The sequence below is a fragment of the Lytechinus pictus genome, chromosome 10, assembly GCF_037042905.1.
Source record: "Lytechinus pictus isolate F3 Inbred chromosome 10, Lp3.0, whole genome shotgun sequence".
Taxonomy (NCBI): Eukaryota; Metazoa; Echinodermata; class Echinoidea; order Temnopleuroida; family Toxopneustidae; genus Lytechinus; species Lytechinus pictus.
Window position 1 is genome coordinate 25,754,425 of NC_087254.1, and position 15,251 is coordinate 25,769,675.

Consider the following 15,251-nt stretch of genomic DNA (forward strand, 5'->3'; position numbering starts at 1 on the left):
GTTTTTGCAGTGCACGAATTCCTAAAGACAGTCCTTAAAATGTCCCTTTTTCTGATCTAATTATAACAAATTTTCAGCTCGCGCTTCGCGCTCGCATCACTTAATTAGTGAAATAGTAAATTCCTACAAACAAGCCATAGAATGCCCCTCTTCAGATCTGAATTTTAAAAATTGTCAGCTCGCGCTTCTCGCCCGCAATATTTCATTAGTGAAATACGTATCATGTTCATGATTACAATGACCACAAAAAGTGCTTCATGTGCCAGTGTAATTCTAACAAAATCAGCAAACGCTTGGCGCTCGCATTAGATGACTATGATGAGATACGTACGCACTTCATAAATTCCAAAAGATAGTCCTGAAAATGTCCCTTTTTAGGGTTAAGTGATACAAAAAATTTCAGCTCGCGCTTCGCGCTCGCATTGCTTGTTTTGTAAGACAGGTACGTATCATGATTACAAAACTTTGCTTATTATGTCCCTTTTTAGGACTGAATATCAAACATTTTCAGCTCGCGCTTCGCGCTCGCATTATTTGATCACTAAGATACATATCCTTTTAATGGCACAGTCCTTAAAATGTCCCTATCAGGTCAGTATACCTGGCAATTGAGCGCGCTTCGCGCGCCCACTTAATGACTCTTAATTTTTGCTGGTGCCCCCCCCATGCCGTGACCCACGGTACGCCACTGTTAGAAGTAGCACTCTTGAAATTTTAGTTGAGACATCTTGCACAGAAGGTCAATTAAAAATTAACAAATCTTTTATTTTGATATTATTAATGCATATATTAGGGTATAGTCACGTATTGTATTACCGGACACTATTATGATTCCGGACGCGCATATTACTGCGTTCTAAATCAAATTCGTACCGTAAGACTTCCGCAATTCAATTTCACAGAGCAATACATAGAACAAGATTGCAAAAACAAGGCGAAAAATCCAACTTTTACCTAATTATCTCTAAAAATGACAGAAAATGCTTAAAATATCATATAACATAGTTTTGTATTAACAATTGATGTATTTTCTAACGGAAATATGGGCCTGATTTGCCGAATTTCAATCTCGTCCACTCCTTCGATCGAATGATGAGGTGTGGTGTATTGTGGGTGATCGTCGATGGCTACTTCTCAAGGTAACCGTGCGCGAGGTTTACCGTGAGTAGAGCCGTCGATCGGCAGCGCATCGATAGAACTTGATGAGCGTCACGATACGAACGCGAGCATATTATTATTATTGGAAAGTGCCATGGAACATGCAGCTAACAAGACAAAATAAAATAAGTTATCAAACACGAATTTATTACCAACATCTGCTCAGATTCGATATAAAAAAGCAAATAATACTTAGAATTTACTCATGATATGATATAAGAAGAAAAAATCACACAAATTTGCTCTTTCATCATTATAATCAAGGATATCTTTACCCGTCTGGCGCGCGTCCGGAATCATGATGTAATTTGTCGCGCACGAAAATAATTGTTTTTCGTGGAGGGGTATGCGGCAACTGCGATGCAAAGAAAATGGTTGGTAAATATAAAATAATTTTATCATATTCATAATTTTCATAATATTTGGAATAGCAAGTGTGATTTTTTTCTTGATTGTATTTCCTCTAGTTGTCATTTTTAAAGCACTGAAATAAAGGTGTCCGGCAATAGGATACACTGCCATATATCATTATACATGTACAGCAATTTAGCAACTACGGCACACTAGCCTTTCTATTTTGATCCAAAATGTTTATTTTTAAAGTGCAAATATCTTTGTATATCTTTGTATAATTTACCTTAAAGTATCCACCAAATGCCACTAATTCAATTCTAAAAATTCAAAATCTTTTAGCATGTGATTATTGTAGGGGGGGGGCACATCCCTCATCAGACTCCCCCTGTGCTCACGTTGGCGCTGTCACGCCAAATTTAGTTGGCAAAATTAGCTGGAACACCCCCCCCAACAAAATGCTTCTGGCTACGGCCCTGTCAGTGGCGTAACAGGCGGGGGGCAGGCTGCCCCCTGGCGGATTTCACCGGGAAAATAGAAAAGGGAGGGAGAAAGAAAGGGAAAGGGAAAGGAAAGGGGAAAAGGAGAGGAGGAAAAGGAAAGGGAAAGGGAAAAGAAGACGAAGATTTTTTTTTAATGGAAAAGGAAGGAAAGCGGAAAAAGGAACAAAAGAAGAACATTTGAGAAAGATCAAATCATTCCGAAATAGGCCTAAGTAATGCAATAGCATGATGGGAAATAAATTAAAAGATGACAAAATGGCAAACAATAGCGAGAAATTAAGGTAAAATGGAATTAGTCAAAAGCTGAATTGGAAAACAAAGAAAAGGGACCAGAAAAAAACAACTTAACACGACCGGGCTGCCGAGGATTGAAAATAAAGAGCGGGAAGAAAGATGGACTGCATACAACATTGTGCTATAGGGCCTAAACTTGCTAAATTTTATGCAAATAAGCTACCGGGGCTTTGCCCCAGACCCCACGCAGTAGGGGCTCTTCATCTATAACCTTCAAATGGTTCTATAACGCCCCCCCCTGTAGGGACCCTTCCTACATTAAGCTTTACGTTCAATCACTGGCGTACAGGCGCGCGGGGGGTCTTGGTTCCACACCAAAGAGGAAATAAAATAAATTATAGGAGAAAACGTATAATGAACTAAATGGAAACAAATTATATGAAATGTGTTGTTTGTTGAATATAATGTAAAAACCTATCACATAATCAGGATTTAATTTCAATAGGCAATTTTTTTCCAGCTCGTTTTGCTCGCTGGCGACTTTTTACAAATTTTCCCACATTGCTATGTTTTGCCCCCTAAAATGTTTGGTTCATTACACAAATGGGTTGAATAAATGTGTATTATGTGTTGTGTAAAAGCTATATTCTGTATATACCCGTGATTTGATTAAAAATAGCGGCAATGTGCGAGGTTTAAATGGCTTGGTATCAAGTTCCGGGGGCTCCGCTCCGGACCCCAACGAAATAGCACTGCCGTATATGAGTATGGAAGGGTTAGGCCATGGCCCCCAAAAGTTCTACAACCAAGACAAAAAAAAATGGAGGAAAGAAAAGCAAAGAAAAAGTGTAGGATATGACTTTATTTACTGAATATAATGTCAAAAAATATCCCAAAGTTAGATTCTCATGAAAAGGTGATTTTTTTTCTCGCTCGCTTCGCTCCCTCGGGACTTATATTAAGCAACTTTTTAGCACATGCGCCATACCATGCCCCTCGTTTTTTTTTTTTACTCTTCACGCTACTGCCGCTGAGAATCCTGTTCACAGTGGCGTACAGACCAGAAAAAAAGAATGGAAATAGAGAAGAGTGAAATATGATTCTCTGGATATCATGTCAATCCATCAAAAAATTGTTTTTTTGTATTAAAAATGTCAAAATATTTGCTCGCTCGCAACTTTTTTTTTAAAGATAAATTCTACCCGATACGCAATATCTGGTCCTCTCAAAATCGTCGCCTCATGACACCATTACGCCTGTTCATACCATGATATGACCGGGAAATTTTTGGCTCTTGCCCCCCCCTGGCCACCGACCCCTTTTACGCCGCTGCCCCCCCCCCCCCTCACCATGAATAAGAATTAAGAATATCTATCCCTCCTTTGTGCTTACCCCTTTTTTTCTATTTCTCTATATGTTATGCATGTATCACCTTTTTCCAAAACCGTGTACAAAAACGTAAAAATTACCATATGATTGTGATTTTTAGCATGGTCAGTTCCCCACTTTGAAATCGTTCCACTGCCCCTGTGTATGTCATGTAATATATCATGCAAGCATAGTTTAATTTTACTTTGCAATATATTATAATATACAAATTTGTAAATTGACGCCTTCAGCCTGTGCTACGTTATGCGCATGAAAGTACAAAATAATTGTCGCATTATCGGAGCAATTTAGGGCGGAGCCATTGTCGGCGGAGCAGTTGTCGGCGGAGCAAATATTGACGGAGCAGATGTCGGCGGAGCAGATATCGGCGGAGCAATTTTTGGCGGAGCAGATGTCGGCGGAGCAATTATCGGCGGAGCAATTGTCGTATAATCGGTGCAGATGTCGGTGGAGCAAATATCGGCGGAGCAATTGTCGCGGAGCAATTGTCGTATAATCGGAGCAGATGTCGGCGGAGCAATTATCGGCGGAGCAATTGTCGTTGGAGCAATTTTCGGCGGAGCAAGTGTCGACGGAGCAAATATCGGCGGAGCAAATATCGGTGGAGCAAATATCGGCGGAGCAAGTGTCGACGGAGCAAATATCGGCGGAGCAAGTGTCGACGGAGCAACTGTCGGCGGAGCAACTGTCCGGAGCAATTGTCGGCGGAGCAGTTGTCGTATTTTGCGTAGCAATTGTCGGCGGATCAGATGTCGGCGGAGCAATTGTCGGGTCACCGACGCGCATGCTCCCTAAGCTGCCGGTACCGGTCTGTCGAACGAAAGGCCGAAAGCGCAGCAGCAGACGGGTCGTCTCTTCCAGCTTAAAAACTTCAGGGTGAAATTACATTTTCCTGTTAATTCTGCTCTCGAAAGTGCATGGAGTTTCCCAAATCAGCAGCGAACACATGCAGTAAGACATATACTGGTATCATAACAGTGTATTTAGTCCCAAAACAAGGGAATTGCTAGATTTACAGTTGACCCGATAACGTCGCAATCGAACAGTGAGGTAATCGGCATGGTCCCCGAAAGTGTCGGGCTCGCGGGAGCTGAAGTTGTGCTGGACTTCTTCTGTCAGAGCATTTGTTTCGTTGGCTCTGTCTTTGTTATATTATACTGCACATTTTGTTGGTTTCTATCTGTGGATGCGATCGTCATACTATCAATCGTATGTGTGATAAGTGGAGTGGGGTCCCTGCTGTATTTCAAGAAGACACGACTTGCTGATTCGCATCTGGAACGGTTTTTGTCCAGTAATAATTCTGTGATCGCGCACAGAGGAGGAGCAGCTGATGCACCAGAAAACACCATCCTTGCTATTCAAGAGGTGATTTAACAATAGAATTACAGAAATTTAGTTTCTTTGACTGTGAAGAATTTTATCTCTGAAATAGTTAAAGGACATGGACAAGTCCAACCCCCCAAAAAGTTGATTCGATTAAAAACAGAAAATCCAACAAGCATAACAACACTGAAAATTTCATCAAAATTGGATGTAAAATGTCTAAAAATAAGAAAGTTATGAAATTTTAAAGTTTCGCTTGATTTCACAAAACAGTTATATTCACATCCTTGTCGGTATGCAAATGAGACATTCACTATTTCTTATGTATTTTATATGGAATATTCCAATTTTCTCCGTTGTCGTGTGAAACAACGATTAATTCCTCCCTGAACATGTGCAACAGTGCAAGCATTGTTTAATAATATGGTTCAATCAAGTTGGTCCTTATTTTCAAATCTGTAAAAATATTGTAATATTCAACAATGATATTCAACAATGAAATATTGTATAATTCAAACAATAAAAAAACAAAAGAAAAAGTGAGTGATGAACATCGACTGTCTCATTTGCATGTCACTGAGTTGTGCATATCACTGTTTTGTGAAAAATAAGCGAAACTTTAAAATGTTATATATTTTACATCCGATTTTGATGAAATTTTCAGCATAATGATTGTTCGATTTTTCTCTATTTATTCAAATCAACATTTTTCTAGGGTGGACTTGACCTTTAAGCCTGGTTAATTGAAAAGGGGTAGCCTATCCTGACCTGAGACCTGACCTAACATAAGACTGATAAATCCGCAGTTTCGGAGCAGTTTTTCAATATTTTCTGATTTTTTTTTGTCCTAGTACAGGCTACACAGTCACAGCACAGACGGATGATGGCCATTGAATTGCGCTCGTAATGGTGGAGCTCCACTGAGACGCCTTAAGTACACTGTCTATGGAGAAAAGGTGTGCTGGCACACCCTCCTCGATTACTCCTAAATGTGCTTTTTGAAGGGGGGGAGGAAGAAATTGATAGTGCCTTAGGCTGAAGATAAATTTGTACTATTATCAGCTTACCGCCCTTCAGAAAAATATGCTGGAAAGTAGCGAATTTGATGACAAACGGATCAGGATCAGCCAGGTTCTTCTGTGATTGCTGTTAGCTAACAGCTGAGTGTACGGACGTGTCAGCGGATTGGCTGGCATGTTCGTACGCTCAGCTGTAGCTGTGCTGACATTTTTCGAAATTACATATATGTTAATCATATCATTCATTGATTTTTTAATAAAAAAAACAGCTATTTTTGCATAAGTTCAGCCATGTTTTTTTTTTTTTTTTTTTTAAATCTTAAATCAGGCAAAAAAGAATGGTGCTAGTGGAGTTGAAGTGGATGTTGAGATCACCAAAGATAGAGTAGCCATCTTGATGCATGATGCTACAATTGATAGAACGACCGATGGCTCTGGCTTCGTTGGTGAGATGATGTGGAGTGAAGTAAGGCAGCTCAATGCAGCAGCAAAATTCTCTTCCAGGTAAGTGTGCCTTTAGTTTAAAGGAGATCTAAGTCCCTCTCATGTCATATGAAAGAACATTTATAAAATGGCCCACTGCAAAGGCTTCCTCTTCAGATGATCTCACATTCAACACATTTCAGTGTGCAGTGCAACTCATGTTGTGAAATACATCAAAAGTAAAAAGAAATTCCCGATCAATTTGGTAATTCCAAAATCATTCGTCATGCACCAATTCTTGGTGCAATTATTAGGAGTATTTCCTAATTAATCTTTCACAATTTTTTTTATCAGATTACACATTTTACTAAATATCTTGATGCTCAAATTATTTTGATGAATAAACTTCATTTCCAGCAATCTATCTGATTGCATGTTTTGAATTTTCTGTCATTTATAATTTTCTTGTTGAGATATTTTTATGTAATTTTGGATTCTCCTTCCAGTTTTGACTCTGTGTGTTGAATTAATTCAAAAGGGATGATAATGACAAATGTTCTTTTTTAAATTATCCTAGCGTATGATCAAATTATATTAGCAGCTTTGATGCTTGTAATTATTTAAACATAATATATGCACAGTTGTTTGGAAATGAAAGTAAGAAACCATCACATTTATTTTCTCTATATGACTCTTCATGGCTCAATGTACAAAAATGAAAATTGAGGGGAGTAAAGAAATTTAAAAGTTCAAAATTAAGTCCATTGGGAAGCCATAAAATCATTTTACTTTTCTACTTTGATCCATGGAGTTGAATCTTAACCCATTTGGAATAAAATATACCCAATTCTATCATGCAATTGAGTAGCCATGTCCTTTCTCAATCACCATTCAACAAAGCACCATTTTGTAATAGGTGACAACTGATGAGGAAAACAGATGACAGTTGAAAAACCATACGGAAAACAATTTATGAAGTTGTTGAATATCTGCTGGTATGATAGTATGGTTCAGTATCCTGTTGCAATATGCCTTTTAAACCCTTACTTCAATATTACTTTTGCAGCTAAATGTGTTGATTTGCTGTGCATGCCAAGGTCATACACTTAAAAAGACTAGCACTTCTGATTGATAAACTAAGAATTTTGAACGATGTCAAATAATATTAGAAGGTAGAAATTCAAAAGATATTGTTAGTTCTATTGATAGCTTATAGACTCATTCAAACATGGGTTGGCAAAGCTCTGCAAATTTTTTTGGTAGTACATATTCAGATACTGTACAAAATAAGCACATTTTTGTTCATTTTATACACTTTTCTTTAGTACTAATCCAAGTTTAGGAAAGTTTGATTTGTCATATTTAATCCATAGATCCTTCCCATTTTCCTTCAAAAGGTGCAGGTTGTGTTACATACATACTTTAAAAAGTATCAGTTAAGTCCCTTGGATAAGATGTTAAATCAAAGAATTGATAAAGGGAGTAATAATATTAATAATAATGAAAGAGCATGTGAGTGACCATATTGATATGCTCTACTATAATTGGATAATATGGACATACATGTACCCTCATTACTGAGAAGATGAGTGTGTGGTGTATTGCTTTAAAGAGGGGCGAGTGTTCCATAATTTTAGAGCTGCACATAAGAATATTCTCCAGGGCTCTCATGTAACATCCTGTCCAAGGGACTAAGATTAGCCAATGGCTTAGATTAGCTAAAAATTGAATCTTCACAATGATATTTAATGATTTGTGTTTGATAGCATTAGAATGCAGCAGGCACCATGCCTTCCCCTAAGGATTTATAATATGATGATATATTCAGTATTTATTACATCATGTATTTTACAATAACTTATATATCAGTTTCCAGATTTTTGTAAAGGTGGCAGCGCTAATAAAGGCTTTCCATTTCCAGTTGCCTCATTCATTTATGAATTATGTACACTCTTTTTTTTAATTCAACTGTTTCCCAGATTTTATCATTGCATTATTTACAATTTTCCCATGTAATGTACTGTATGTTAACTTTGTATGTACCTTGTTTTGTTTTTTATGATGAATGGAATAACTGCTATCAAATATTATTATATTTTCTGCCATCACAGTTCTCGATCCAAGGTATCTTATGAAGCCGTTCCTACTCTTGATGACGCAGTTCAGGAATGTCTGAATCTCAAACTTCGAATCTTCTTTGATGTCAAGGCCTATTCAAAGCAGGTAGGCACCTCAATTGATCATAACGTGCATTGTATATATATGTTTGCAAGATTATCAGGATTGAAATTGATAGATAGCTACCATTTTTGTTTCAATTGAAATGGCTTAAATTAATGTTAATATTATAATGGTAATTTTTCAGATTTATTGAAAGTAACAAGATAGAAGAAACGGTGGGCTGTGTAGTGGGATAAGATGCTAGCATTTTCCGTTATTTTACTTTTTTGTGAAATTATTTTTACAGTACTTATCTCTGAAAAAGTTTAAGAGCAAATCATGTCATATTTTGCATTTAAAGAACATTACAATCAATCATTTTTAATTGTTATTGGGCAATTCAAGACTCATTATATCAATAGACTTAAACTTAATTCGCTGTATTTCAATGTGCTGTATTTATTTTGCATAATAATTCATGGAACAGAGTTCCACCGTGCTTCACAAGTAATTTCTTTTTATTAGGTATACTCATTTTTGTAGTGTGCATTTTTGTTCTTCATAAAGCTATTGTTTTGTTTTGTTTATTAGATGGTTGATGAGCTCATAAAACTCTATCAGAAGTACCCTGATCTATATAATACCAGTATGATCTGCTCATTCTTCCCGACTACTGTATACAGGGTAAGTTATTGAACCATTTTATTTCATGGATCCTGATTTCCAATCACAAAATAGATTTAGACAATGTGTTGCTTTCATCAACGTTTGTTTCCAACAAGTTGTCAAGATCAACTTTCCTTGAATTTGATTGACTGAGAAGCACTGTTACTATGGTAACAGTTAACACAACATCACACTTTAACCTTAATTTAACTGGGCTATTTCAGATACAGGGGGGGTCAATTTCACCCCCCCTTCAGATCTTGGCCGCTGATTGCACAATTGCTGCGAAAATTTGCACACGTGTAGAGCAGGATGTACATTGTAAACTGCAAGACTATAGTAAAATTTTCAAAAAATTAATTGTTGTTTATATTTTTGTATTATGCAAATAAGCATATGAAATTGCCCTATAGTTGTTTTTTGTGTATGTTTTTACCTTTAACTCTCTTTAAATAGCTAGTAGAATGCTTATTTTTGTTGACTAACGAATACCGGTATCTAAAAAATTGCCAAAATTTAATTAGTTCTTATGTATTTCATTTTTTTTTATTCCCAGTTTTTTCGAACATTTGTTTTTCCTGATGAGCCTGTTTGCAATCATAAATAGCATATAGTAAATCCATTTAAACCAACAAAAGTAGAAAAAATCATACATTCATGATTTTTGGTTGAAAAACACTATTGGCATTGACTTTGTACACAGAATCATTTTTTGAGTAATTTTGGGTCTGACATGCACTTGCAAAATGTTGAGTAATTTCGGAACCGCGTACCCGGGCATCGCAAATTTGGTCTCGAAAGTAAAAAGTCAGCAAGCAGCGCAGTAAAAAAAAATTGTGCGACAGCATAGTGACAAAATTTGTTGAAATTGACCCCCAGTTGAATAAGGGTTAAAGTAAGACAGGAATCATCTGAGCTGTGAAGATTTAAGGGGCTGTTCTTATATTGAAATATCCATGATAAAAGGCTCATGTCTTTAATACCACTGATAATTCTTCTGTATTAAAGGACAAGTCCATCCCAACAAAAAGTTGATTTGAATAAAAAAAAGAAAAATCCAACAAGTCAAACAGTGAAAATTTGATGTAAAATAAGAAAGTTATGACATTTTAAAGTTTTGTTTAATTTCACAAAACAGTTATCTTCACATCCTGGCCGGTATGCAAATGATGGGACTGATGACATCACTCACTATTTCTTTTGTATTTTAGTATATGAAATATGAAAAATTTTCTCCCCTTGTCATGTGAAATTGAGTTTTATTCCTCCCTGAACAAGTGGCATTAATAACACTGTTTAACAGTCAAGTTTTACATTACTGTCAATTCTGTAAAAATTGAAATATTGTATAATTCAAACAATAAAAAAACAAATGAAATAGTGAGTGATAGACATCATCGACTCGCTCATTTGCATATCACCGAGTTGTGCCTATAACTGTTTTGAGAAAAATAAACAAAACTTTAAAATGTCATAACTTTCTTATTTTACATCCAATCTTAACGAAATTATCAGCGTTTTGCTTGTTAGATTTTCTTTATTGATTAAAATCAACATATTTTGGGGGTGGACTTGACCTTTAAAGGCATAGGCCCGTATTCTGAAGTCGGTAAATGCTAGTTTTGGTAACGATATCAAAATGAGTTCGTACAGAATCCAATGAAATGACCACCAAAGTATCTGTTTGTATAAATAAAACGCATGTGCCAAAGGATTCTGGAAGAAATTGTGTAATTGCTGAGAAATCAGCAAATAAGCACAGGATTCGGGTAGAGCGTCGGGCCCGACGCTCAAAGCAATAATTATACACTGTCCCACGTGCGCTTATCTGTGTTGGGGAAGTTCAGTCTGAACATTTTTCAGCGTAGATTTCAAGATTTCACAAAGTTCAGTTTATGTAACTGTACCAGATCTAGATCCTCGATGATATACTGACAATTAAGCCTGGTTTTACAGACTTTCTCATGAAATCAGTGTTTACTGCAACTACTGGAATTTCTCTTTAACTTAAACTCAGGTTTAAAGTTGTGGTTTAAGTATGGGAAGCCAAAAGTATCAAAATTTTTATTAAGTTGTATGTTTCCTACATTTACTGTGCTCTTTCCTGATTCATCGATGGTGAAGACAATCATCTATTTATACTTCCTACACAATTATGAATGATTTGAGAGCAGAATGAGCTGAAGTATGATATCTCTACTTATAGTGATTATGTAACAATTGGCTGTCCATACTTAAACCACAACTTTAAACCTGAGTTTAAGTTAAACTCGACTTCAGAATACGGGCCATAGCCTCCATGCATCACAGGCCAGCTGTGATGACCTGTGCACTGGCTGGTACAGGGGTAAGTCTCATGAGTCGTAGTCTACCGGTAGTCATAGCTGATATAACCTCAGCGCTGGTGCTGGGGTATATGTCAGTCTGATGAGTATAATGTGTTATGTGAGCGATAGCTCAGTCGGTAGAGCGGGGGTTTCGGATTCCGGTGACCCGGGTTCGATTCCCAAGTGATGCGCTAGTGCCCTTTGGTAAGGCATTTATCCTCATTACCAGGTCCCTCGGAGAGGACCTTAAGCCGTTGGTCCCCTGGTTGCTTGTTCACAGGCATTCGTGCTTATTTAGCAGTCAGGTAAAAAACCTCGATATAAGATATATAAGAATGATATGACTTGCCAAAGCTTGTGCCGGGGTCAGGTTGGTATTACATGTGATATTAATGTTTATCTTGTCAAAGGTGATGCAGGGGTACCTGTAGGTCTGCAGAATAATGCTTTTGATAGACATACATGTATCTTGCTATTTAGTTATGCAGGGTTTGGATCTGATCACACATATATTGGTATGCTTGCAAAACATTGTGGGGATCCAGAAACTATTGCCATACTCTGAATCACCAGAAGATGGTATCAAAGCCTGATGTTCATTAAGAAATCAAATATGGAAATGTATGGCATGCACCAGGATTGACTTATTCCAATGTGGCAGTACTATAAAGAAGAGATGGATGCTTTCATGTTATTGATATCCATTTTCCAAAATTTGAAGTCTAATGCATCGGCTTTACCGAGTCCAGATACAATGATCCTGCAAGAATTGTCTTCCAAAATATTTGTTATGTCTGTTAAAGTGAACATGCAAATCCCAAAGGCTTTCATTTGCTTTCAGCAGCAAAGGCTTTGTCCTTCGCCTATGTAGTGTCTGCATAAAAAAAATCATACTCCCCTTGCAATCCACTGGATTGACATTTTTAAAATGATTTTCATTTGAAGGTGAGACAGCTAGACAGTGATATACTGACATCATTGACCAGCGAGCCTTACTTCATATCAAGCCAAGCGATGAAGAGATTGCCTGGTCCACCTACCTGGTGGAAGTTATTGCCCTTTGCAATCCTTGATAGGGTTTTGGTGTGGAGTTTGTATAACTGGTTGTGGATACTGTGTGGAAACTCTGCCATGCTACTAAACAAGGACATGATTTCACAGTAAGTGTACTTGATTACCATAATCATATGATATTCTTTATAATCATCAGCAGCAACATCATCATTCATCATTATCATCATCATTCATCATCTTCATCATTAACACCACCATCATCGTCCTCATCATCATCATCATTCATCATCCTCATCATTATCATCATCATCATCATCATCATCATTAACACGACCATCATCGTCCTCATCATCCTCATCATTATCATCATCATCAGTATCATCATCATTAACATCATCATTCATCATCATCATTAATGCTGCCAGCATCATCATCATTATCTTCCTCCTCCCCCTTCTCATAATCAGCATCATCAATATTGTTATCATCATCATTATCATCATTTTATTACATATTTCAGCATGATCATCCTCATCCCATTATTCTCAGTGGGGGTTGGGTTTTCTTGCATTTCTTCTTCATGTGCTTTAATCTTTTACCAATTCCAAATCTTCCTTTCCATCACTTTTCAGGCAATCCATCCAACTTTTCCTTGGTCTTCCCTTTTTCCCCTCTCCATCTTTCTCTTGTGTTCAAGTTCCATCTGATCAAATCAATGTCATGACTCCTCTTCACATACATGTACCCCTACCAAACTTTTTTTTCCTCTAAATACATTTATTCATTCTGTACTTGAGTATGATTTCATCTATCGTAGAATCCCCTTTAATTGCTCTAAAACTTTAATCCTGGCAACTTTTGGTATCTTAATCTGTTTACCTGAGCTTTTTTCTGCTAGGGCTACCAAGTATACATTTTCTCCCTGATGCCAAATCTGTTTTAGGAGTCTGCCTTCTGAAAGATTATTGAACAGATGTACATGTATGACACATTCAAATACTGTGAATCACTCTTTCTATCCTCTTACTATGTTCTCTTCCCTATACAGGAATACCATCCGCTACTGGTCAGCGCGAGGTCTCACAGTGATTCCATGGACTGTCAATAAGAAGACAGACAAAGAATACCTTGCTTCACTCGGTTGCCAGTACATAACAGACTGTGTCAAGTAGGCAGTCATTTACATTCTTTTCAGAATATCTACAGTTTATTAAGACACGTGCCTTATTAACATTGCTTGTTAACACTAATTGTTGAAAGACAAATCTGTGGCTTTTGGTTCTAACAGTCCCTATGCAATGAGATATTATGCATGCGAATGAATACCAAATTTTATTTTTCAATATTTTTGGAAAAGGTATTTAAATGAGTTTGATATAGAGAATACTGTACATGTATGCTAGTTATTGCACAAAAATGTTATTCTGAGTGTAATTACTGAGTATAACAGGACATACATGTATATGCCCCAAAGAATTCTGACTCGTACATGTATATTGTAGTGCAAAAAAAAAATAATAATAGCACTTTGTCCTGTGAGGCATTTCATAAACATTTGTCATTTGTAAAATTTACTTTGTTTTAAATGGAAGGGAACCAGAGGTGTCTATTACCCCAGTGACTGTGGGATAATGACAAACATGGACTCCCCCCACTAACAATAAGGGCTAATTAACCTAAATGGTATCCGATGCCTCGGATTTTCATGGGATATTCATAGGAACAGAATATAGCGTAATTTCCAACGCATCAATTAGCTCAACTGGTGTGGCACGATCAGTAAAATGATGTGGGGGCAGTTGACCACCTCCTCCCAAGAAATTTTACCTTTTTTACTGAAAATTTCACACAATGCACCAAAATTGTGTACAAATCTTTCATTTACAGAAAATGCAAGTGCCCCATGACAAAAAATCTTAGTTTCTTGCCCCCCCCCCCTTTAGAAAAAAAATTGCTGAACACAGCCATGATGACAATTAACTTGTTAGTCCTGAAAATTTTCATGAAATATTGTGGTCTATATTATGGTCTATATTATGGTTGTTCCACTTTATATGTTTGTCATTTTGCCTCCGACGAAGATTCTGCTAGGATCGAAAGCTTAGGCCCCTTTTTGACTTTCTAATTTACTCCATTGGCTCTCTTTTATTAGATAAGCAGTTTTCAGCAACTTCTTTTTGCCATTGAAATATTCACCTATTAGACTGTGTTTTATTTGTATGTGTCTGAAATATCAATCGCCAGGCTTGTTAGTATTGTTTATAAATTACCTATACAAGGTGTTTTAGCAGCTATATATGCACGTTTCTTTTTCAATCTGAGACCAAAGCAATAAACATTTGCCATGTTGCTCTCTTCTGGGTTTCGTCCATTGGAATACTGTACAAAAAGAGAGGGCAAGATTTGCTATATTTCTGCCAGTGCACTTGCACAGCAGGAGCAGATTTTGATCACTTATGTCAGTATTCGCAAAATCTGGTTGAAACCAGTTTGTAAGGCACCAAAATGTAGATAATATGCGGTGTGGCTGATGCATGTCCAGCTGATCAAACCCAAGTGCAAAATTTTAATGCGCTAAGATTATGTGTGCGCCATGCATGGTGCGCCACTGCGCGGTAATTACTCAGGAAGAATTCATCAATTTCATGAATAACCTGAAATCAGTAGCAGTGATAAGCAAA

General features: G+C 37.1%; 1 protein-coding gene across 1 annotated transcript; it reads left to right on the forward strand.

The window, feature by feature from the left end:
• The first annotated feature begins 4,447 nt into the window (after positions 1-4,447).
• Positions 4,448-14,868, forward strand: LOC129269376 (glycerophosphodiester phosphodiesterase 1-like). Its single transcript, XM_054906862.2, has 6 exons — positions 4,448-5,003; positions 6,309-6,484; positions 8,515-8,626; positions 9,155-9,247; positions 12,502-12,716; positions 13,619-14,868. Exons 1-6 carry the CDS (start codon positions 4,695-4,697, stop codon positions 13,740-13,742), a joined length of 1,029 nt encoding a protein of 342 aa, XP_054762837.2. The 5' UTR covers positions 4,448-4,694; the 3' UTR covers positions 13,743-14,868.
• Positions 14,869-15,251: the final 383 nt, after the last annotated feature.